The sequence below is a fragment of the Dermacentor silvarum genome, chromosome 3, assembly GCF_013339745.2.
Source record: "Dermacentor silvarum isolate Dsil-2018 chromosome 3, BIME_Dsil_1.4, whole genome shotgun sequence".
Classification (NCBI taxonomy): Eukaryota; Metazoa; Arthropoda; class Arachnida; order Ixodida; family Ixodidae; genus Dermacentor; species Dermacentor silvarum.
In genome coordinates, this window is record NC_051156.1 from 230,237,537 (window position 1) to 230,261,380 (window position 23,844).

At 44.5% G+C, this 23,844-nt stretch overlaps 2 protein-coding genes across 4 annotated transcripts in view; both read left to right on the forward strand.

Annotated features, from left to right (window-relative positions):
• The first annotated feature begins 8,047 nt into the window (after positions 1 to 8,047).
• Positions 8,048 to 19,970, forward strand: LOC119446849 (tRNA wybutosine-synthesizing protein 5-like). Of its 3 annotated transcripts, none has more exons than XM_049664962.1 (7): positions 8,048 to 8,313; positions 10,178 to 10,332; positions 10,390 to 10,459; positions 12,447 to 12,629; positions 19,165 to 19,252; positions 19,349 to 19,465; positions 19,676 to 19,970. In XM_049664962.1, exons 1-7 carry the CDS (start codon positions 8,149 to 8,151, stop codon positions 19,921 to 19,923), a joined length of 1,026 nt encoding a protein of 341 aa, XP_049520919.1. In that variant the 5' UTR covers positions 8,048 to 8,148; the 3' UTR covers positions 19,924 to 19,970. The 3 variants fall into 3 exon arrangements, with proteins under 3 accessions (XP_049520919.1, XP_037567342.1, XP_049520920.1); XM_037711414.2 differs by having other exon boundaries at positions 8,048 to 8,271; XM_049664963.1 differs by lacking the exon at positions 12,447 to 12,629.
• Positions 19,971 to 20,453: 483 nt separating this feature from the next.
• LOC119446850 (cdc42 homolog) overlaps positions 20,454 to 23,844 on the forward strand; it is a 31,588-nt gene continuing 28,197 nt past the window's right edge. The window contains exons 1-4 of the mRNA XM_037711416.2: positions 20,454 to 20,549; positions 21,153 to 21,205; positions 21,273 to 21,392; positions 22,957 to 23,139. Coding sequence (XP_037567344.1) covers positions 21,288 to 21,392; positions 22,957 to 23,139 — 288 coding nt within the window. The 5' untranslated portion in view covers positions 20,454 to 20,549; positions 21,153 to 21,205; positions 21,273 to 21,287. The remainder of the gene's footprint in view (positions 20,550 to 21,152; positions 21,206 to 21,272; positions 21,393 to 22,956; positions 23,140 to 23,844) is intronic.

Below are 23,844 nucleotides of genomic sequence, written 5' to 3' on the forward strand. Positions count from 1 at the left end.
GTTGTAGAGAGCTTGCACTGCTGTCTGTTCCTCGCAGATCAGCGGATATGGGATGTACAAATACAACGCGATTCCTGAGAGATCATACTAGGAACTACTCAATCGGTGCAGAGACATGCAGACACGGCAACACCAACGCGATTGCAGACGACGCGAAAACGCGCGTGCGCGCGAAACACCAGCATGCATTGCGACCGGAACTAGTGCCTCCTGATTGGCTGTCGTTCACCGCTGCGCGCTAGACGCTTCCGGCGGCGGCGTTCGCCCGACGAAAATGTTTGGACAGGCAGATCGGCTGCGGACGGCAAATTTCTTGACGCCGGCCGTCGGACGTTCGCCGCCCGACGAAGTTCTTCGCTCGGACGCCGGTTATTCGCTCCATGTATTCCGGCCTTAACGCGCACCGACAGTGAACGCTTCGGTGGTCTCAGCACTACGACGCCTCGATGCCAGCATTCGAAGGGACGCTGGCATCAAGAAGCACTTAGGTGGCGTTCACCGTACTCAGCACAGCGGAGCGTGGCCTGCGCAATTAGCTCTGAAAATGTTTCTGAAGTTGATCGCGGAGGCTGCAATTACGACGCGCTGTACGCGCTGATTTGACTCGGTGACGATTCAGTTACGTGCTTTGTCTTGCGCGTTGTATTAGTGTGTCAGTTACGTGCTTCGTCTTTCGCGTTGTGCTAGCGTGTGCAGCGTAGTGCAGCTTCCATATGCACGACGGTTGCTCATGGTCATCGACGTTGGTAGTCATGATGGAGGAGACGTGCCACCAGGCGTCAGCGTGGGTGCATCAACGCCTAAGGGCGCTTTAGCCACAAAACACCAATAGACATTATATATCAATGTGCAATAAACATTACACTACTTCTGTGAAGACACGTTTCACTTTCGTGTTCTATACCGATTCCTATATAAGAGGGATCAACCACATTTTTTTCTCGTACCGAAGTTATGCCTGATAACGTCTGTGATGTACCGCAGCGCATCATCGCCTTCATAGATGTTACCGTCTTCATCCCTTATAGCCGTTTGCGAGTTTCTAGTTGGAGCTCCGAGTGCTTTTATATGGTTCCAGAATCTTTTTGGGGCGCCTTTGTCTCTTTTGTGAATGTTATGCACCCAACGTTCACTTGCGCATTTAACTTTCTCTTGCACGAGCTCACTCGCAACCCTTTTCTTTTCTCGGTACGTATTCCATCTTAGGAGCACCTCTTCTTCTTGTAATCCCAACTTTTTGGCTTCTCGATGAACCCTAGATGCCTCTTTACGCTCTTCTATAGCTTGTTTAATTTCCTTGTTCCACCACTTACGTGGTTTCCTCTTTCCAATCCAACAATTGTATTGCCGTGTCCGCCTTTTATTTCACGCGGCCAATTTTCGCAGCGCCCCCTGCAGTTCATTTGAGTTGCGAATATGTTGAGAGTAACAACAACCAGTGACTTCCAGCCGTCGTCAGGTAGTCCAACAATCCGATGACGAAGGCAACGTCAGAGATTGAAAAATCTCCTTACTCTGCAGACAATAAAGATTACGGCGCATACCTCCATCTCTATGCGCCCCTACGTAAGTGGCGCCCCTACCCACCAGCAACGGTGTGAATTTATTAAAAATTTAAAAAACTATTTCACGAATATAATCACTTTTCCGTAAAAATTGAGCCGGCATTCGTAAAATCGTAAGACGGGTCCAAATTCGTACATTTTACGGAAAATTCGGAAGAGTTGGCAGGTATGCATTAGTGCATAATCTATCGTTGACTGCAGGCTCCCTACCTCCCATGTTATGTGCCCTTCACACTTCTCAGTACTGTTGCATACAACTAAGTCATGCATTTCACACATATCCAGCATCATGTTGCCTGTTGAGTCTGTGTACCCGTCCATGTCTTCTATGTGTGCGTTCATATCTCCTAGTATAATAATCTCGCACCCTTCTCCTAGCTCATTAATGTCACTTGATATGCATTCCAGCATTTTTTTTTTCCTCTTTGGCATTTGCTCCTGTCCACAGGTATACAAAGCCAAGGAGTGTCTGCTCTCCTGCAACTTTCCCTTTTAGCCATAAATGCTCCTTGCATTCCTGTTTGACCCTTTGCCAGTTCATACTTTTATGAATGAATGCACCAATTCCACCCCCTTTTCTGCTGCCCTCTGTTCTATTGCAATATTCTCATGCATAGTCAGGATTACAGGGAGGTTGCTCCATGTCCCTAAGATGTGTCTCCACAAACCCATATACCATCAGCTTTTCTTGCCTTAGTTGCTCGTCTATCTCCTCCCACTTCAGCCTATTCCTGCCACCTTGCATGTTAATGTACCCTATGTCAGAATGACCTTGCCCCTGGTGCTTACGTCTATTTCTTCTACCGATTCTACGTTTCTTGAATCTTGGAGCCTCTCTGGGTCCGTCTTCGTCTACACTGGTGGTCTTAGGGCTCTGGGTCCCCCCAAAAAAGCCGCAGCTTGGCGCCCTATCCTACTACCTACGCTCCCGCCCGTGGCACCACTGTAGTAAATGCCATCCTGTGCAAAAGGGTGGGAGCCAGACTCTACACTTCCCGGTTTACCTCCATTATACCGTACCCAAGTGGTCTGCTCAGACCCCTAATGACCCGGTTAGCCTCAAGCACCCTCCATTCCATCGCGCTAGCCTGGCCCGGGACATGTGGGATTGTGCATATGGTCACATGCACTTTCGCAGAGGTTTCTCTGAGTTTACGCAACCCAACCTCTAACTGTCCGTTTAGGTTCTGGCTCCTTCCCTTCAGCACATCGTTGAGACCAGCATGGATAACGACCAGATGTTCATGCTCGAGGTTGTCCGATACCACCTTCTGTACGATGGATGGATGGATGAGGCTGAACACTTTAAATCGGGCGGTGGCATACGCCACCTAGCCATGACCATTAACATAATTTGTACTTTGTGGTGGGTGAAATTTCACCCCTGCCTTAATTTTATCCACCAATCAGATAACCTCTGTTTGGTTATTTCTACCCGCTTAAAGTCTATTTTGCCTTCACTGTCCCTAAACCCCAATGCTTTGAAAAAATCAGCCCCGTTGCCTTGCACTGTAGGGTTAAGCCCCTTACAGAAAAGTATGAGGTGTTCAGCCGTTTCCTCTTCTTCTCCACACGCACAGCACAACGTGTCTATACCTTGGTACTTGGCTCGGTACATCTTAGTCCGCAATACTCCCGTCCTTGCTTCAAACAACAAAGAGCTTCCCCTAGAATTATCGTAGATATTTTCTTTGGCAATTTCTTGCTTGAAAGTTCGGTATGTGCCCAGTGCTGATTTCGTCTGCATCCCTGTTTTCCACAGACCCCTCTCTGTTTCCTTAACCTTTTTCTTAACCGCTGTTTCCTGGTTTGCACCCCTCCTGCAGTCCAAATATTTGATTGACAGTTTTCTGGTCAGCTTCCTCCATTCTGTATCAACATTCCTCATGTACAAATAACTGAAAACTCTCCTTGCCCACCGCTTTTCTGCCATCTCTCTCAATCGCTCCTCAAATTCTATCTTGCTGCTGGCTTCCCTGCCCTCGAATGACGTCCATCCCATGTCACCCTGTACCCCCTGATTTGGTGTATTTCCGTGTGCTCCCAGTGCCAGTCTACCTACCCCTCGCTGCTTAACTTCCAACCTTGCTCGAACCTCTGATCTCATGCACAGGACCGCATTGCCGAAAGTCAAACTAGGGACCATCACCCCTTTCCAAGTCCCTCTCACCACTTCGTACCTATTGTAATTCCACAGTGCCCTATTTTTCATCACAGCTGCATTTCTGCTACCTTTAGCCGTTACATATTTTCATGTTCCGTTAGGTACTCAGCCCCATTGTTTATCCACACTCCAAGATATTTGTACTTATCCACCACCTCCAGCGTAACCTCCTGTATCCTATGCTCGCTGCCCTGATTATCATTAAAAATCATGACTGCCGATTTTTCTTTACTAAACTTCAAATAAGCTATCTCCCTCTTTACCACAGATGTCCATTAATCTCTGCAAGTCTTCCTTGCTGTCAGCGATAAGTACAATGTCATCTGCATACATCAGTCCTGGTAATGACTGTTTAATCCATTCTCCCTGCTTGAAATAGGAAAGGTTGAAGCCAAGTCCGCTCCTCTCTAATTTTTTCTCTAATCCTTGTAAATACAGCATGAACAACAGAGGTGACAGAGCGCACCCCTGCCTAAGCCCCTGCTGTATCTCTATAGGCCCAGATACCTTGTTTTCCCATTTTATAAGCACCCTGTTACTTTTATAGATATCTTTTAAAAGATTTCTTACTCCATCTTCCACCTCTAGAGTGCCCAGTATGTCCCACAAATCCTTTTGGATTACACTGTCATAGGCTCCCTTGATATCCAGAAAGGCAAGCCATAGGGGCCTGTGTTCCTTTTCTGCTATTTCAATACACTGTGTCAATGAGAACAGATTATCTTCTAACCTTCTTTGTTTTCGGAACCCATTTTGTAGTTACGGGTCCGGTACAGCAGCGCCGCGGCGCGGGAGTTCACACAAAAAGGTCCTCGCTCCTCCCATGCATTCGCGCGGCGCTTTGGACACTCTAACCGTACCGGCTAGAGTGAACTCTAGTACCGTCGCTTTCTCCCTGGATGAATGGAGAAACTCTATGGCTTCTACTACATGCAGCCATAGAGTTCCCGCAGCGGTGGCAGCCGTGGGGCGGCGATGATGTAAATAAAAATTGATACACGGCCGCAGGATTGTGTAATCATGGTGCTGGTATCGACGGCAAGGAGTGAAAATTAAATTAATGACGTCGAAGTTGCGTAACAACTTTTATGCACTGCCCTGCTCTTAACGGGATTCACTTGCCATCATCATCGATGGATGAATGGATGGATGGATGAGGCTGAACTCTTTAAACCGGGCGGTGGCATACGCCACCTAGCTACGGTGGCTAGATGGGTAGGTGTGCCGACCGAGCGTAGTTCACCACTTCTCCGCATCATGACGCAAAATTGGCGCTGCGGACAGTAGAAAGGTTCAGCGGCGCGCAACGGCGGCTGCGCTGTGTAGACGAGCTGCGTGTCTGATAGTATCGCTTGCCTCTGATTGTATATTTGAAGTGCGCGTTATAATACCGTTCTGGGCAGTGTAGGCCAAGCCAGAATGAGGAACTTGTTGTTGTCGTCTAGTCAGAAAAAACGAAACGCTGAAGTAAATTTTCTAGCTTGGCAATCGGTCACATTTATTGATATAAACGCGGCGCTCCAGCCCATTGCATTAAAGACGTAAATGCATTTTTTCCATGCATAAAACAATACTACAATGGTTTTATACGGTATGTGGAACCGTGTTTACATGATATTTAGCGAGTTCTAATGCTTCAATTTCGAGAAATCCAGCTATTGTTTTATTGCTCCGGCAGTTACGGTATCTAAATTGGTGCGAGAAGAATTGTGTTGGTAAGTGCATATGGTTCACTGTTTCATTGTAAAAAAATAGAGTAATACGTCTTGGGCTAAATTCGTGAATATATTTGAAATACAAGAAACGCTCTCGTAACTTGAGTCAGCGAACGCACCAACATAAATTAGCTAGCGCCAGCAAGGCCGCAACGTTGGTCCACCACATCATAGCATTGTTCACAGCACACGCCTCATCTTCAGGTGCTTCCTCTTCTCCCTGTTACTTTCGCGCGCCATGTTCTTGCCCTTTACAAGAAAGTAAAGGCGTGTAATTGAATAGAACTTCACAACATCGTTTGTGAGCTCTTTCTTGTGCCGCTTACAGCCGATCAAATTCGGGGGATTCAGCTGCAGAAAGGATGCAAAGTTGGCGATACTGTTCCTTCGTAACTCATTTAAACTGAAGCACAGCTTGAAGGCGTCTTCGAGCGATGCTACCAGTTTTTTTAGTGCTTCAGAAGGGAGTAACAGCCCTGACCTACTCATTCTGTTGAATTCAGTAATGTCCCTGAGCAATCGGAGCACTTGGCTCTTTGCAGGAACTTCCTTGCTACACAGCCTGCTATATAGAATATCAGCCTAGAATCACTTTTCTTTTCCCTGTAGCAGCGCAGCGGTGCTCGATGTCGCAGGTGCTGAGCACCTCATGTGCGGCTTGCAAATTTCCAATGTCGAGGAGCTCATGGACGTACGCTTTTCGGTGTACCGCTTGCTCATTAACGTCGCCGATACAATCTAGCCACCGTACCGATACTGAGCAAGCTACTGAGCAGCTCGGGGTGAACATTTCCGCTGTCTTTGTCAGAAATTTAGAGCCCGACTTGCAGTTTGGAGCGAAGCAGTAGGTCTCCTTGGTGGTCTTCTTTGGTGGAGCAACGCCGCCGCTAATCTCGCCGGTCATTTTTCCTACCTGGAACATTCCACATCGCTTAGGAACTTACAAACAGTACGAGGGATGCGGAGCTCTTCACCTTTGAAACTGACACGAACAGACGACATACAACTATTCCAATACGGGCTTTATTTTTTTTGCTCGCCGCCAGTCCGCCAGCCCCCTGTAGCAGACGACGTGCGCTGCGGAACCTTTCTACTGTCCGCAGCGCCAATTTTGCGTCATGACGCGGAGAAGCGGTGAACTACGCTCCAGAGGCGCCGGTCGGCACACCTACCCATCTAGCCACCGTAACCTAGCCATGTGCTTGGTGTATCGGATGGATGGATGGATGAGGCTGAACCCTTTAAATCAGGCGGTGGCATACGCCACCTAGCCATGGCTATCAACATAATTTGTACTTTGTGGTGGGTGAAATTTCACCCCTGCCTTAATTTTATCCACCAATCAGATAACCTCTGTTTGGTTATCTCTACCCGCTTAAAGTCTATTTTGCCTTCACTGTCCCTAAACCCCAATGCTTTGAAAAAATCAGCCCCGTTGCCTTGCACTGTAGGGTTAAGCCCCTTACAGAAAAGTATGAGGTGTTCAGCCGTTTCCTCTTCTTCTCCACACGCACAGCACAACGTGTTCGGTACATCTTAGTCCGCAATACTCCCGTCCTGGCTTCAAACAACAAAGAGCTTCCCCTAGAATTATCGTAGATATTTTCTTTGGCAATTTCTTGCTTGAAAGTTCGGTATGTGCCCAGTGCTGACTTCGTCTGCATCCCTGCTTTCCACAGACCCCTCTCTGTTTCCTTAACCTTTTTCTTAACCGCTGTTTCCTGGTTTGCACCCCTCCTGCAGTCCAAATATTTGATTGACAGTTTTCTGGTCAGCTTCCTCCATTTTGTATCAACATTCCTCATGTACAAATAACTGAAAACTCTCCTTGCCCACCGCTTTTCTGCAATTTCTCTCAATCGCTCCTCAAATTCTATCTTGCTGCTGGCTTCCCTGCCCTCGAATGACGTCCATCCCATGTCACCCTGTACCCCCTCATTTGGTGTATTTCCGTGTGCTCCCAGAGCCAGTCTACCTACCCCTCGCTGCTTAACTTCCAACCTTGCTCGAACCTCTGATCTCATGCACAGGACCGCATTGCCGAAAGTCAAACTAGGGACCATCACCCCTTTCCAAGTCCCTCTCACCACTTCGTACCTATTGTAATTCCACAGTGCCCTATTTTTCATCACAGCTGCATTTCTGCTACCTTTAGCCGTCACATCACTGTGCTTGGACAGCGCCGCCTATATTTTTTTTTTGAAAAAAAAAAAAAAAAAAACTCCATGCAAGGTCGATTTACCTTGCTCCGTGTATGGAGAGTGTCGGCTTCCCCACGTCGTTTTGAACTCTTTAAACCGGGCGGTGGCATACGCCACCTAGCCATGTGCTTGGTCATAGCCTCCTATATGGCTTGGTGTATCGATGGATGGATGGATGGATGGATGGATGGATGAGGCTGAACCCATGGAGGAAGGAAAAGTTTTGTTTCCTTCCTCCATGGGCTGAACCCTTTAAATCGGGCGGTGGCATACGCCACCTAGCATCACTGTGCTTGGACAGCGCCGCCTATATTTTTTCTAAAAAAAAAAAAACAAAAAAAAAAAAAAAAAAAAAAAAAAAAACTCCATGCAAGGTCGATTTACCTTGCTCCGTGTATGGAGAGTGTCGGCTTCCCCACGTCGTTTTGAACGACCTTGGTAGCCTGCATCAGTTGTGCGCTGTACCGTGCCGCGATTTCATAGCATTAAAATTGGTGTGATTTATGATTTGCTCTGTGGCCTTTGCAACGCCGAAAAAGCACGCGGAAATGCCTACTGCTGTGAAGACCGTATTTTGCTGTGACAACGTAGACGAAGAGACTTTTCGCACGGAGATATATCCGAGAGTACGTTTGTGCATTCGGAATCGACCCAACGGTCCGTACAAAGTGGTCAAATTAATTCAGAGACACCCCACTAGGGCGTGCCTCGTAATCAGATCGTGGTTTTGGCACGTAAAACCCGAGAATTTAATTTTTGACGTGTCCCGAACCCACGGGCCGCCCTGTGGTTGTGGCTGCGCTCTGTATCGTTTGTACTGTGGGACACGTCTTAAAGCTGCTGCTATCGTCACTCTCTCATCTCGTCGTAATTTCATTTTCATAACAGGGCAGAATTATTTCGTGATCTATGTCGCACCATCAGTGACGCACTACTTCTCGAACAGTTCAGAATCTGTACTTTACCCGCCACAGTGGCGTTGCGCTACTGCATAGGCTCCCGAATTCCTATCTCTGTGAGAATGCTTTGAAAGGACACTGCGAGGTCGCGGGTTCGCTACCAGCAGCGACGGCCACATTGTGATGGGGGGGCGAAAACGCTTTGGGTGCGCGAATTAAAGAACCGCAAGTGGTCAGAATTAATTGGGAGCCACGCACTCATGACCATATTGCAGTTTTTAGGCGCTAAACCCCACAATTTAATTTTTGAATTTATACATTTTTCAGAAGAGATATTATGCAGGGCAAGCCCCAACATCCCTTCTGTGGAGCTTTAATTTGGAGCCAAAATTCGACAGGTGTTTTCCTTTTGTCATGTAGGACTCGCCTAATAGCAGCTTTCAGATGCTGCACCATTTCCTCCCTGAACAATATTTGGCATCATGTACGAATTTAGTGTGATTAGCTATCCCTATTCCTATACTACTTTGTTTCAATCTTATCTCATATGGTCGCTTTATTTAATAAATTCATTGTGTTACTTGCTGTACTTCAATACAACAGGACCGCAGGACTCCTGCAGGCCTGTTGCTGCATTTGCTGCTAAGAAATGTAGAGCTCGGGCACTCGTCAACCTCTGTCCCAATGTCCCTCCACTCTTCTGAGCAGAAATAACGTTATTCAGTCATTCATCATATGCAAGAAACAACGACCATTTCTTTAGTGCAGTGAAACGAGCCTTAAGAATTGATTCTGAAAGTTGCACTCACTTGGCACAGCAGAGGAAAGCCAGCAGCCAATGAAGTACAGACTGAAAGATTTACAGACAGTTGTGTTCTGAGTCTAGCCCAAATCACCAGCAGTATTAGAATGACCAAGGCTGTGGTGGGCAGGCATATGCTTGAACAGTGTCGGTACTGTGAAATAAAAGACTGTGCTTCTTGCTGCTCCCAATGAAATGCATGGGACTGTGTAGCTCCAGCGTTGCACTGCCTTTGCTTTCTAAAGCTGATGAATCTAATGCAGGTTATGGCAGCATTTGGGTGCCACCTCTTTGACTTGGCTTTTCCGTCGGGAAAGCGGACCGTACATTTGTGTTATGCAATTATCCCCAATTTTGATCAAAAATGGCAATTTTTTTGTTGAATCTTTTACGGAACACAATGTAGAGAATATTTTAAGAGTTTATGTATGTAAACATAAACCATTTATTGGAAAAGTGAAGTTTAATAGCACTATAGAAGGAGATGAAAGAAACTGAACTTTTCTGAAAAGTAATCTCGACAAGTTGGGCTCATTCCTTACCTTTTCTTTTTTTACCAGAAATAGGTGGTTGAGCTCAGGTCGTCCATGGCATAAAAAGGGTTAATCTCGTTTTTCGAACAGGCCATAATCGGTACACACATTTGTTCTCATAATGTCAATTGCTGACCAGATTGAATGCATCTACTCAAATCAGTGTATGGCAGCACTTGAACTAGCTGTTAGTAATGGTATGGTGTAAGAATGCCAACTAGCACGGAGTGAGCCAGCAGGTATTAATGAGCAGTTTAGTCTGCTCGCTCGAGTGTTTCCTCCTCTCGCCTTGCTGCAGAGGGAGCCAGCAGTCTTGCGAGGAGTGCCTGTTGGTCGTTGCACGTTGCTGTGGGACAAGGACTATTTGTGCACTCGAGGGGGCAAGCGTGATGTCAAGGTGCACGTATCACGAGACAGGCACATGGACTTTATAAGCAAGAACTTTCTGTACAGGTCAGTTTTTGTCCTAACTTGCGTCATTGTGTGTTCATTTGAGACATGTCTGTGCAGAACACTCCCATTTTGCGAGCTCGTGCAGCGAGCGTCTGGTTCCAAGAACACTAACTTCTTCATAAGTGAGGTGAGCATGGCACTGCGTTAAAAAGCAACTGCAGCAAACTGTTGCATTGCTGAAGAAACAGTTACGGTGATGGCGTAGCCACATGCATTGTGCGAAAACCGAGAACAAATTGCAAAAATCCATGTTTACCATACTGAGAAAGCACCACCATTGCAGCATGACCTGAACCAACATGCCTGGTTCACACCTATAATGTATGCTGCATGCAGCTGCCAAGATGTTCCAGCATAATTTGATGGCAAAATATACCACTGGGACCACGATAGACTTGATATGAGCACCATTGCACACTGCTAGAGCTGCCTGTCACCTGCTACAGGGCTATCTGAATGCTGTTGCTTAATTCATTAGACTGAGTTCTTGAGCTGCTCCCCCGAAAGAGCAGGCCTGCTTTTACCTGTCTGTATAGACTTGCGGGAGCCTGTAGAATGCACCTGCTGCTTACTGGTGTCATTCAGCGGCAGTGAAGTTTCATTGCAGCTGCCCTCTTAAGTATAAGATACTTTTGGACTCAACTGTATGCCACCGAAGTATTCAAGCCTTAAACTGGGAAAGCTTAGGAGTGAGGATCAATGGCGAATATCTCGGCAACCTCCGATTTGCAGATGACATTGTCCTATTCAGCAACAATGGAGACGAATTACAGCAAATGATTGAGGACCTTAATCGAGAAAGTGTAAGAATTGGGTTGAAGATGAATATGCAGAAGACAAAGATAATGTTCAATAGCCTGGCAAGGGAACAACAATTCAGGATCGCCATTCAGCCTCTAGAGTCTGTAAAGGAATACGTTTATCTAGGTCAATTACTCACAGGGGACCCTGATCACGAGAAAGAAATTTACAGAAGAATAAAATTGGGTTGGAGTGCATACGGCAGGAATTGCCAAATCCTGACTGTGAGCTTACCACTGTCGTTGAAAAGAAAAGTGTACAATCATTGCATTCTACCGGTGCTAACATATGGGGCAGAAACTTGGAGGTTAACAAAGAAGCTCGAGAACAAGTTCAGGACCGCACAAAGAGCGATGGAACGAAAAATCTTAGGACTAACGTTAAGAGACAGGAAGAGTGCAGTGTGGATCAGAGAACAAACGGGGATAGCCGATATTCTAGCTGACATTAAGCGCAAGAAATGGAGCTGGGCAGGCCATGTAATGTGTAGGTATGGATAACCGGTGGGCCATTAGGGTTACAGAATGGACACCAAGAGAAGAGAAGCGCAGTCGAGGTCGGCAGAAAACCAGATGGAATGATGAAGTTAGGAAATTTGCAGGCGCAAGTTGGAATACGCTGGCGCAAGACAGGGATAATTGGAGATCGCAGGGAGAGGCCTTCGTCCTGCAGTGGACATAAAATAGGCTGATGATGATGATGATGATAATTGTAGGTGCCACCAAAAATGGGGCAATAGTGCCAGGTCCATTAAAATTTTAGGAAAGCATAAATGGCAATGCAGTACTTCCTATTTGAATAATTTATTAATAACCTGTGAGCCACAAGGAGTGTTGCAAATAAGGAGCTTGTGTGTATTCTTGCTTGCTTGTGTTGTGCTGTGCAATACATCGGGATGTAGTGCTTCAAGCTTTTCATTTTACCAACAGAGCAATACCTCTTGCATGGCTGGCCCCTTCGTCTAGATGGTCCTTAATTGGAAGTTGGTTGCTGTGTCTTGTTCCTGTAGTGAAAACTGAATTACTGAGCATTTTTCTACCACCCTATGATAATTATCTTGCACTATTAGGTGGTGCGTAGGTTTTGCACGATTGAAATCAGTTAAGGCATAACCAAGGAAGTGATGCATTATTGAAACAGTGAATGAAGTGAGCAGGGAAGAACTTTAAAGACAGGCACCAGAGTACTTGTTTTGGCCCTTTGCCTGTCTGCACTATTAACTTCTCTACATTTAAATTTGTGCCATAGAGACAAACGAGTAAATTAATATTGCTAAATCATTTCAAAATGTTTTTTTTTTCTTTTTTGAACAGACAGAGCTTTATTACTTAAGAACACTTGGGACTGACTCCAGAAAAGAGCCTGCCAACATTGCTACACAGTTTCCAGAGCTTGCTGAAGATGTCACCTTGCCGAAGCTTTTTCCCAATGAAGCATTTTTCTCCAGTGTTCTTCGAATTGCATCCCCACAGCTTTGCTTGTGGACTCATTATGATGTACGTTGTTACCTTCATCAGCTTTAATTTGCTTTAGGTATCGTCTAATGTCTCTTGCAGGCTCCTCGTGTGCGTGCACTTGAGACGAGACAGTGCACCTTGGGTGCGAATGATAAATTGTCGCTGGAAACATTGTAAGAGCTAAATCAGGATTTATATGTGCTGGCAGTGCAGATCTGTGCGCTCAGAGGCATAGCCAGAGAAGTCCTACTAAGCACATGTGTGAGCCTCCCCCCCCCCCCCCCCTCCACTTCTTTCTTGCCTTTCCTACAGAGCAGAAAGTTTCATGAGTTGGGCTTAGAAAGAGTGACATGGATGAGAGGGAAATGTTGAATGTGAAAGCTAGTGGCAGTTCGAAGGGGGGGAGGGGCAATCCCCTCTCCCATGCACAAGACGTCTGCCGTCGCACCAAGAACAAATAGGTGAAAGGTGCGTCCGCATCAGCTCGCGTGAGATTGTGGAAAATGTGACTACATTTTTGCTTGCTAGAAGAAAGAAAGAATTTTGCTTATCGAACTCGTGATGGCTGACGCCTGAAGATTAGCCAGAGGGACCAGAATTGGCGAACGCACTGATGGTGGAGCAACAAAGTGCAGGCCTATTTAAAATAATTACCATATTTACAATAGTGAATATTAGGGCAATTTACTCGGACATATTGCCTCCCATGCAGGGGACACACCAGCTAGTGGGCATGAATAGCAGACAATTTAGGGAGCCCATTTCAAGAGGTGCAAGCCGGTGGGTATCTAGTGAGATTGCAGAAATTTGGAGGGGTTTTAGCTTCCATCATGGCCGGTGTCGAGGCATTTTCAAAGTGAATACACAAGTACATTCGCACCGCTACTCCCCCCAGGCACATATGCCTATGACAGGCGCATAGTGATTACGGGAGCGGCAAGAGAGAAAAACGTTATTGAAGGGAAAATTGACAAACATGCAAAAATCTGTCTGAAGTAACCCCACATTTTTCTTTGTTGAAAGAATAAAGACTTTGTCGTTCTCTGGAGAACGATCAGCTCTTGCTTTGTGCCTGTCACCGATTGCGCACACAAAGTAACCACTGATGAGATCCTCCATGGATAAGAGATGTGCAGCCTGACCTTGCTGCTTGCTAGCATATATTTGAGGCGTAGGCAACAAAAATTTTTTTAAAGCTATAGATCCCCTCCCCTGAATCTAAAGTTGAGGGCTACACTCCTTGCACCAAATGGGTGCAAAGAGTGTGCCACTTTCGGAGAGAAAAGTGGGAGACAAATGTTGCCCAGAGCAGGCAGGCCCCACTAGCCCCACCTGAAGCTGTTGAGGGCGGATCAGCGCTAAAAATTACAGAGAAAGATGGGACGAGCGCATGCATAGAACTTGGGGGCAGTGTTGTCGCCGAAGGGCTTCTCATTTCTAGTACTTGACTGAATCGTCAACCACGCTGCGCGGAAGAAAAGCATTCCGAAAATATTGCGACTTGATTGCCTAGGAAACGCATAATAAGCGCACCTCCCACCCCCTTCTTATTTTTTCTTTCCCTTGTCTCTGACTTTCATTATGTAAATAAACTTGAGAGCTTGCTGTTGGGCTAGTTTGTACACATTGTTAAGAATGAAAACAGCGCAATAAATAGGAGAATAAAGAAGGACCTACAAACGCTGATTTGCTACACCAAAGTATATTAAGGACACGGGTATAGGGCCAAGCAAGCTAAGAAACAGGTGGGAGGGCAGCTTGGTGAATGGCCACGATGTCCATGCAGGTGGCGCTGCCTTTAAAAAATAAACAGAAACATAGGAATGTTTAAGGCCGCCGCGCCGTTCAACAACCAGAAAAGAGTTTATGGAGGGAAATGAGGTGATGGGTATGAGTAGGGGGGCATGCATAAAAGGTGTCAAGAACGAAGGTGGCAAAAAATTATGGACATATTGAGACTGTCTTGTCACTGCCCAGTCCCTCGACACCAGACGGCAGCTACCGAGCCGTGGTTCACGTACCCCATCGTCACACGTGCTGCTCGTCGTAACTAAACTTCTCGGTAATTTTCAGAACAGCCGGGTGTCAGGGCACACGACACTTTCAAATCTCTCGAAGCTGCTAGCCCTTATTTCACTGCTAACTACGGATACCGTAGTTTTGACAAAGGCTTCTAACAAAGAAAGCCGCCCTGCTTCGGCCTGTCTACTTTATTGATTCCCGAGTTTGATCAAATAATGATGTGCGTTGTGTGATGAGGACTACAATACCATGATCGCAAGTTCCCTTCAAACATATTTTCAAACAAGTTGAACAGCAGGTCACCGGAAGTGAGTGAAATGTGCATCATATGATACTATCGAAGTTCTAGCGCAAAGGTTCGTTCCTGTATTCTAAATGTGGAAGAATATAGCATGCCCACAATGTCGGAAGCACAACTGAGTAATAGGCGACTTGCAAAATAGTGCCCGCCCTCTTACGTACGCAGCCGTGACCGAACCACTCACTAGAAGATCTGCAGGATTGGAAAACAATTACGCTTTTACCTGGGCTGCAACAAGTCTCTTTTTGTTTTTTGCCTTTCTTTCCAGTGCCTTTCTTTCTCCTTACTTTTTCTGTGTCAAGTAATGATTAAAGGAAATGCCAGTCCTTTTTCTGTTCACGAAAAATGGATTGACTGCGGAGCTTTACGGACGATTTGCAAAAATCCAAGTTTGCTGTCTTGCCCTGCTATTGGAGTTTTATTTATTTTATAAATACTGCCCATCCCAACAGGGATTTTAGCTCTACTCCACAGATTACCCTCTAAGTGCGGTCTCTCAAGGGGAGGAGCTCAAAGGCTTTAGAATGTCTGGGAAAACGTGTCCTCATGGCCTCACAGCTAGCTGCAATCTATTGTTGCGATTCAACTGCTTTGGCCATTACCGAAACCTCGAAGATCGAGTAGCGGGTTTGGAATGGTAAAGGCGAAGCTGTTCAATGCTAACAATACACTGTGGATGATAATATTGTGGTCTCTCGTGCATGTGCAGAATTTATCTGCAAAGGGTGGGCCACGATGGGTTTGTAAATGCTGCTGCTTTGAAAAAATAAACAGTGCTAGAAACAGGGCTAACAAGAAGACAGTGCATGGTCTTATTTTTGTTTGGTTCCGATTTTAGCACGGTTTGTTTTTGCAAGTCATCTACCAATTTGGTCATCAACGTATGGTATATAAATGCATCAATTTCTACACGAAATGTTAGTCTTTCTTTAATTCGCAATCTTTAAAAATAGCATAAGGATGATAACATAATTTAATGTGGAGTACATGCCTTAGCAATGAGAAACTTTTGTTTATGTACATCCGCTTTGTTAAAGCGTACTTTTCTAGGGAGTGCTAGGAGATCTCTCTCTCTCTCTCAATAGATATAATATATATATACATAGTATATATAATATGGAGAGAGAGAGAGAGAGGGGTGAAAGAGGGGAGGAGTGGTGGTGGCTGGGAGAAAGAGAGATATATATATCTGGTCTACCAGTGACATCGGGAGTACCGCAAGGTAGTGTACTCGGACCGTTACTTTTCCTTTTGTACATTAATGATCTTGTAAATGCAGTTGACTCCAGCATTAACATCAGACTATTTGCTGACGATTGTGTTTTGTACAGAGATATAACTTCCCATAACGATCAACTTGAACTTAACAACAATTTAAAGACCATATCAGATTGGTGCAACATGTGGGGAATGCTCCTGAATACGGAAAAAAGTGTCGTCTTACGAATTACACGCAGAAAGAACCCACTAAAGCACACTTATAAACTAGGTTCGTCAGTCTTACAAGAGGTTACTAACTACAAATACTTGGGAGTCACCATTACTAACAATTTGTCATGGAACATTCATATTGACAACGTATGTGCATCAGCCTTTGGTAAACTATGTCTACTCCAACACAAATTAAGAAACGCCCCGGCTAGTGTAAAACTTTTGTGCTACATATCCTTTATGCAGCCTATACTTGAGTATGCATGTGTCGTCTGGGATCCCTATACTGAAGTAAACATTAACAAACTCGAAAGAATACAGAGAAAAGCAGTTTGATTTATTTTTTCCTAATTTTCGCAGTTTGATTCTCCCACAGAACTTATGCTAACAAGTGATATACAGTTACTAGCTTTACGAAGAAAAAAATTGCGCCTTGACTTTCTTGTGGCACTTAATAGCAATAAATTAATTATTGAGCCATCAATATATATTAAACCTTTAACAACTAGACACACCCGGCACCACCAACCCCACAGTTTAAACCCATATTTTACACCAACTGAGGTGTTCAAATATTCCTTTTTTCCACGAACTATTAATGACTGGAACTTGATGCCGTCCCCAATTGTACCTACTGCTGATTGACGTGCTCTTTTTCTTTTTCTTGTGTTTATCCAAATGCTTATGTACACACCCTGCTTGGACCTGTGCAAGGTCTGCAGTATTGTATATAAAATAAATAAATAAATAAATAAATAAATATATATATATATATATATATATATATATATATATATCAGTGAAGCAAAAAATCACAGGAGCCGGCACAGAAATAGTTTAAAAATAGTTGTAAAAAATAACATATATATATATATATATATATATATATATATATATATATATATATATATATATATATATATATATATATATGGAGCCGGCACAGAAATAGTTTAAAAATAGGCTGGTAGAACCCTCCCCTCCCCCGAATTAAATTTCTGGCTACGCCACTGGCTTGATGTGTGTACTGGGGCCAGATATCTTTAGTTAGGGAGACTTAAATGATAATAGTATGCACACTATGTTGACTATGCAACTATCACACTAGTCATTCTGAAAGTCTTGCTGCGGGAAAAGACGAGGGACAAGACAAAAAGATGACCCACACGGGTGCTGAAGGCCACTTGAAACAGGCGAATACCTGCCCAATTTATGAACTTTAAAATTCTTTAAAATCCCACTGACACAGAATAGAGGAGGGGGGGGTACAGAACACATTTTTTTGAAGTTTGCCCTGAGCACAATCTCTTTGTGGGGTACATACACAGTTTATTAACGATTATTCACCTTTAGGCCCAAGCAACAGCAAACTTGGAACAGCAGAGCCTGATCAGCATCATTTTTAGATCACAGTAACTTTCAGAAACTTTCCGTTGCCACTTCTGCCTGCTTCACCATCTTGTCTGTATAAACTTGCTTGAAGCAAGTAAACTCGGGTATATAGAATTTTGTGCAGCCGCAAGAGGGCTGGTACCATCACAATTTCCTTCTTGTATGTATATTTTTGCAATCTTGCAGTGTTTCAACATCTTTCAGACTTTCTCACAAACAGAATTCAGCCTTCATAAACCTTGGCTCAATTTTTGTGAAATCGTAGAGCAAGCCCAATTTCGTAGACATTACAGTAAATTCTACATAGTTGGCAGGTATGCTAGTCAAATGTGCTAGAGGTGCTAGTTGTAAGTCCAGCACCCATATTTGTTGCCTTCTTGTCTTGCCCCTCATCTTTTCACACTGAAAGACATTCACAACGATCTAAAACCAACTAACCTTCTCACAAACCATCGTGAAGCTTGCATTGTGCACAGTCATGCCATGACTAATTCCTGCCAAATGTAAACATTACCTTCAATTATTTGTCGGAGCATTAAACCTGCATAGGCTGACTGCAGGATGAGGGTGGGCTCTCGTCTCATCTTGCCAGTGTGCAAATGGTGCATCCATACATGACAGCCTGCATAAACGAGCTCCATGAGATCTCACAGTGCTTTCATAGTGTACACAACAGAAAAAAAACAGTCATAAATGCATGACATTCACAAATTGAAGATGAAATTTTCAATGTGCCAGAATTGAAAGACCACTAAAATTATAACTGCTAGTGCTATGTCGGGACATTGCCACGACATGCACTCAATAGCAATATAGACCTGCAACTTCCAAATTCTTTAGGAAGAAAGGCTGAGGTCGTGGGTTTGATTCCTGGGCACATTTCGATGAAGGCAAACTCCTGTGCCAAGCATTGTGACCACATTAAGATCGCGAAATTAATCTGGAGCTCTTCACTACAATGTCTCCTCAAGGTCCCTGTCATGCTTCTGAATGTCCGTCAATAATCAAAAATATCTCGTCACTTCCAATATAACATACACATCTCAAATAATAAAATATAGTGTAAAGAAGTAGGCATGGTAGCAAGTTGTAGATATAGCTGTCAGAATATATGACAGCAAAAGGAATGCAAGCCTCACAATAAAAATTAACAGGCACGAATGCTTGTGTTGGGTTGAGCTGAGGAGTGCCAGTGGCTATATAGCAAAACAGCTTTGAGGTGCAGCTGTCTCTGTGACGACATTATGCCAGTGGCCACCACTGTTGGCATGGTGCCGTCATGCAGTTGCAGTGTGGGTGGCTGCCCATTGACAGGCTCAGCAAGTCATGCTGTCACACGTACACATGGGTGTCCTCAAGGGGTGCCTGCTTATTATGCATGCAGTTTCAATTTAGGAAATGAAAGCTTTTATTTTTTCGTTTTTGCAGGTAATGGACAATTTTCTAATTCAAGTTAAAGGCAAAAAGAAGGCTGTGCTGTTTCACCCAAATGACTTTGAGTATCTTTACATACAAGGCAAGTTGCAGAAGTCGATCAAACAGACTGTTTACGTTGTTCAGTTTTTATAATGCTAAGCTGTGTGATATTTCATATTTTGCATTTCTATTCTAGGTGACAAATCTCGTGTTTTGGATGTAGAATGTCCAGACTTAGAAAAATTTCCTAAGTTTCAAAAAGCTACACGCTATGAAGCTACACTGAATTCTGGTGACATACTATTCATACCAGGTAAGCTCTAAAAGAGTTGAATGTTGGGCTAGTTGGTATTTTGGCATGAGAACCATCTTGAAATAGCGCGCAACACAACAGAAAAAGGAAGACGAGCACAGGCGCAAGTTTGTGCCTGTGCCATCCCATTGCGCGCTATTTCAAGATGGTTCAGCTCTGTTGTGAATAAGCTCATGTTATCATTCTTTATTTGTGCCAATCTTATTACAGCATTGTGGTTTCACAACATGACAGCTCTGGATTTTGGAATTGCTGTTAACGTATTCTGGAGGAACCTGGATGCAAGTTTGTACGACAAGAATGATCCCTATGGGAACAAGGACCTGGTTCCTGCTGCCAAAGCCCTCGCTTCGGTGGAAAGAGCCGTGAAAGGGCTGCAACTGCTTCCATTTGATTGCCAGCAGTTCTACGCACTGAAAATGATTTCACAAATTAAAGAAACCTTTCATTTAACTTAATGTGACAATTTCAGCAAATGGAGGGAATAAATGATGTCTCGCATGCATTTGGAGTATTTCATAGTGTGAACTAAATGATTTGCAGGTGCAACCTTACAATATGATCGATGATGTTTCTGTTTTAATGGCTGCGAATGTGTGCTGCGGAGCATGTACACGAATCTGGGAATTCCTGCGCGTCTCGCGAAGTGGAGTATCCCGAAACACGGCTATAGTTCTTGCACCGACGATGTAGTCATAAGCAGTTAACAATGACATGTCCAAGCAGAAAAGCACCCAGCCAATTGTGGTTTAGGTGTGGCTAGCCCGCTTTTCAGCTGCCTACCGTGCGTGCTGACGGGGTTCGAATTCCCGCGCACCATCGCTACCATCGCGGCTGCCGATAGACCGATCATAACACAAAGTAACTGTTAACCAAGTGGAAAATTGAGTAGCTTTAGGCGCTGTGTACTTTAATGTGTAAGCGATAAGTGCTTGTAGATAATATTTTGAACATCGGTGACGATCGTCGGAGGAACTTGTCTCATGAACACAGGAAGCGGATGTGACGCCTATCCACTAGTTACGCCCAGTAAGGCGAGTTTGTGGAGGCCGGGCGAGAAATAAATCGGCTATCTCTCCCGAAGGTGGGTTTCTTTATGCATTTGGCTCACAGATTTGTTAACAGAGCGTGCATGCAGCCGCTGTTTGCAGCGGCGAATTGCTGCCAAACGTTGTCAAGTTTCCTTTGCCGTTATTGACAAAGCTAACAAGATGGCGGTGTGCCGTAAAAGTGCGCTTCACAAGTTGTCCTACTAGGCCTAACATTACCTGCTAGTTTGTGGAAAAACTGCTAACAGCACGAAGCCCGCAGATTCTGTCGTACATGAGGCTGATCCAGAATCCGAGCAGAAGTTGTGGGCAGTGGCGTTCTTGTGCTGTGCAGCCTTTCCGCCTCGGACGAATGCTGCGATTAAGCGTGACAAGAGGAGTGGACGATGATTACGAGCTTTTCCCGTAGCGAATACGACCTTATTCGCATCTCGTAGCGGGACACATGGTGTTATTTCTTCGAGAACGTCGCCCACACTGTGCGGAGGTGTGCCGGCATTCGTCCGCGGTTGACATTTTCGTCTTTCGTTTGGAGCACTTGTTTGCCGCTGTTGACGTTATTTCTTTTGCATTGGCAGTCGTGCGCGTAATTGGAGCGGTTGCTTATCACCTCTTTTTAATTTTTTTTTTTTTTGCAGCGATTGCGAGTTGAACCCCTCCTCCTCCACCTTGGAAAGAGGCAACTTTCCAGGTTTGGGACAACGCATTGACCGAGTGCCTTGTGACACGCAGTATAAATTCCTCTGCTCGTGTTTCAGGGACAGTGGCGAACAATGCAAACCATAAAGTGTGTTGTGGTAGGTGACGGTGCTGTTGGTAAAACATGTTTGCTGATTTCTTACACAACAAACAAGTTTCCATCAGAATACGTCCCCACGGTGAGTATCGCTTCCCCGTGGCTTGTCTCGTTTTGCACTCAATTGTGGCTATTAGATGAATGACATATCCGACTGATAAAACGAAGCAGCGGTCGTGGTAACGGGCATGTACCATAGTTTGTGTGCGACTTCATAAAGTGGCATATAATTGACATGTAAATAGTTTGTCTTCACTGGAACCACAATGTACTTTATCTCTTATTTGAAGTTATGTAACTCCTCTCTCTAAAAAATGGTAATACTTTGCTAGGAAAAGCAATGTTGTATTGAGTGTCAGTTTTACTTGCTAGGCTAATACCCCTGTCACACTGGGCGTTTCAGTGCCATTAGATTCGAATGACATTCGGTGCAAGGAATGCCATTCGACCTGTGGTGGTGCTACCCAGGAAAAGTTAATGTCATTTGGTCACAATATTGATGGCAATCACTTCAAAACAGTTCGCAAGAAAAGTAGGGCAAGGTATGTGTGAGTGTCTGAAAAGTCAATCCATGTATTTAAAATAAATGGGGGGGGGGGGCGTCACTTCACTGAAATAACACATGTATCACTTTTATTTCAGAATGTCTGGCCACCATAAGCCAAGACAAGGCTTAGCCGGTTTAATAAATTAAACACAAACAATATGACTGATACTGGCAGCGCTGAACGATGATGCTAAGTTGCAGCAGGTGAAGTGGTTAATTGCTGTGTCCCTTGCTTTGTATGTGCATACAGGCGCCTGTTTGTTTACAGTATGGCCAGTAAAGCGAAGGCGGCCAGACGCCACTGAGATGGAGAGTAAAAAACATTTTCTGACAGCCTGCCGTACAGCTTTTCTCTCGTTAAAATGGCAGATGCCTTAAAACACGCAAAATAATGAGCTTTTTACATGAACGCTCAATGTCATATTTTACCTTGTCTCTGGGGTAGAGAGTATACGTTTGCTTCGAGTGCGAAACAGAATGAGTTTCTGGAACTCGTTTGATTCTAGTCGCATTAAATATGTCTGTGTAGCAGATGAATAATGTAATTCAGTGCTAATGCCATTCAGTTCGAATGACATTAAAACATCCAGTTTGACATTGGTATGAGTGGAATTTTCTGGTTTCCAGCACATACTTTAGAAAGCTTTACGACATTTACTATGCAGTCATGTTACAGTAGCCCCTTACAATGCCAACTTTCATTCTGTGGATAAAAAACAAAACAATGAACAAATAGTTTTTGTTTTGAAATGCCAAAACACCCTAGCTTTTTTTCCCAAACGACAGCATAGATGGAGATAAATTTTATTACCTGACCCATTGTAATTTAATAAACCTGTGAAAAAAGATTGTAGCAGTTGTAAACAATTGAACATAGCCACATAAAAAAAAAAAAGCCAGTTCCCTAATCTAGTGGAATGTATTTTAGCTCATTCAAGCCTCATGTGGATGTTTTCTGTTGGACATGTCTACTTTAGCTTGGACTGGCATCATAGAACAAACTGTCCCTAGCCTCTCGGAGCCAGACTTGAGTGCCTGTATGTGAACGCTCCAGTTTTACCATTGTGGCTTGCTGATTGGTGACATCCACCTTTTCCAGGTATTCGATAATTATGCGGTGACTGTAATGATTGGTGGCGAGCCTTACACCCTGGGACTATTTGACACAGCTGGCCAGGAGGATTATGACCGGCTACGGCCACTCAGCTATCCGCAAACAGATGTTTTTCTTGTCTGCTTCTCCGTCGTTTCACCTTCCTCTTTTGAAAACGTCAGAGAAAAGGTGAGTGGGCTTGTTCATTGTGACCTGTGCACAACCATAAAACGTGGGATTTTAGAGAGGGGGCACAAAGCTCTGCACACAAGTGTAGGCAGGCTAGTGAGCAGTCTTCATATTGTGTGCGCATTTATTTTTTATCATGCTTGGATCCTTTTCATAGCACCACGTCTTGAAATTGTGGGGCCAACACAAAGTTGGCACCAGAATGATGTCTCAATGGCACCCCATGTGTCAAAATGATAGTATGGTTATGGTCCCTTAAATGTGGAATTGTATCTGTACACTGAAAGCATGCTTATTTGTAAAAGCACACACCACAGAAAGAATGTAGCGCTCAAGCACTGCATTAATGAGTAATCAAGAACACATTCTGCAGTAGAACCCCGCTGATAAGTTTTTGACGGGACCGTACAAAAAACCCGGAAGAGCCGAGAAACAGGAAAAATTGAGAAATGAGAGTAGTGGGGAACTGCGCACAATTTTATTTTAATTCTTAGGTTTTAAAAAAAGTCGCAGTTTTGCCCGAAAGCCGAAGCATCGATTGTGATAGCAAGTTAGGAGACAGCTATACAAAGTAAGGATAGTTTTATCGTCCGTATAAACTTGGAAACATTCGCTTATTAACTATATTAACAAGCATGGTGTCAGCGCCCACAGGCAAACATGAACACATCACACTCGATGAGCGCGGACATGCGCTGTCAAACG

What these genes read in the sequence shown, in the direction of transcription:
- LOC119446849 (XM_049664962.1), top strand. Translation starts at nt 8,149, where the DNA reads ATGATTTGCTCTGTGGCCTTTGCAACGCCGAAAAAGCACGCGGAAATG. An exon ending in GACCCAACGGTCCGTACAAA is followed by an intron (nt 8,314 to 10,177) that starts GTGGTCAAATTA and finishes GCCTTGCTGCAG; the next exon opens with AGGGAGCCAGCAGTCTTGCG. An exon ending in GCTTGTGGACTCATTATGAT is followed by an intron (nt 12,630 to 19,164) that starts GTACGTTGTTAC and finishes TCGTTTTTGCAG; the next exon opens with GTAATGGACAATTTTCTAAT.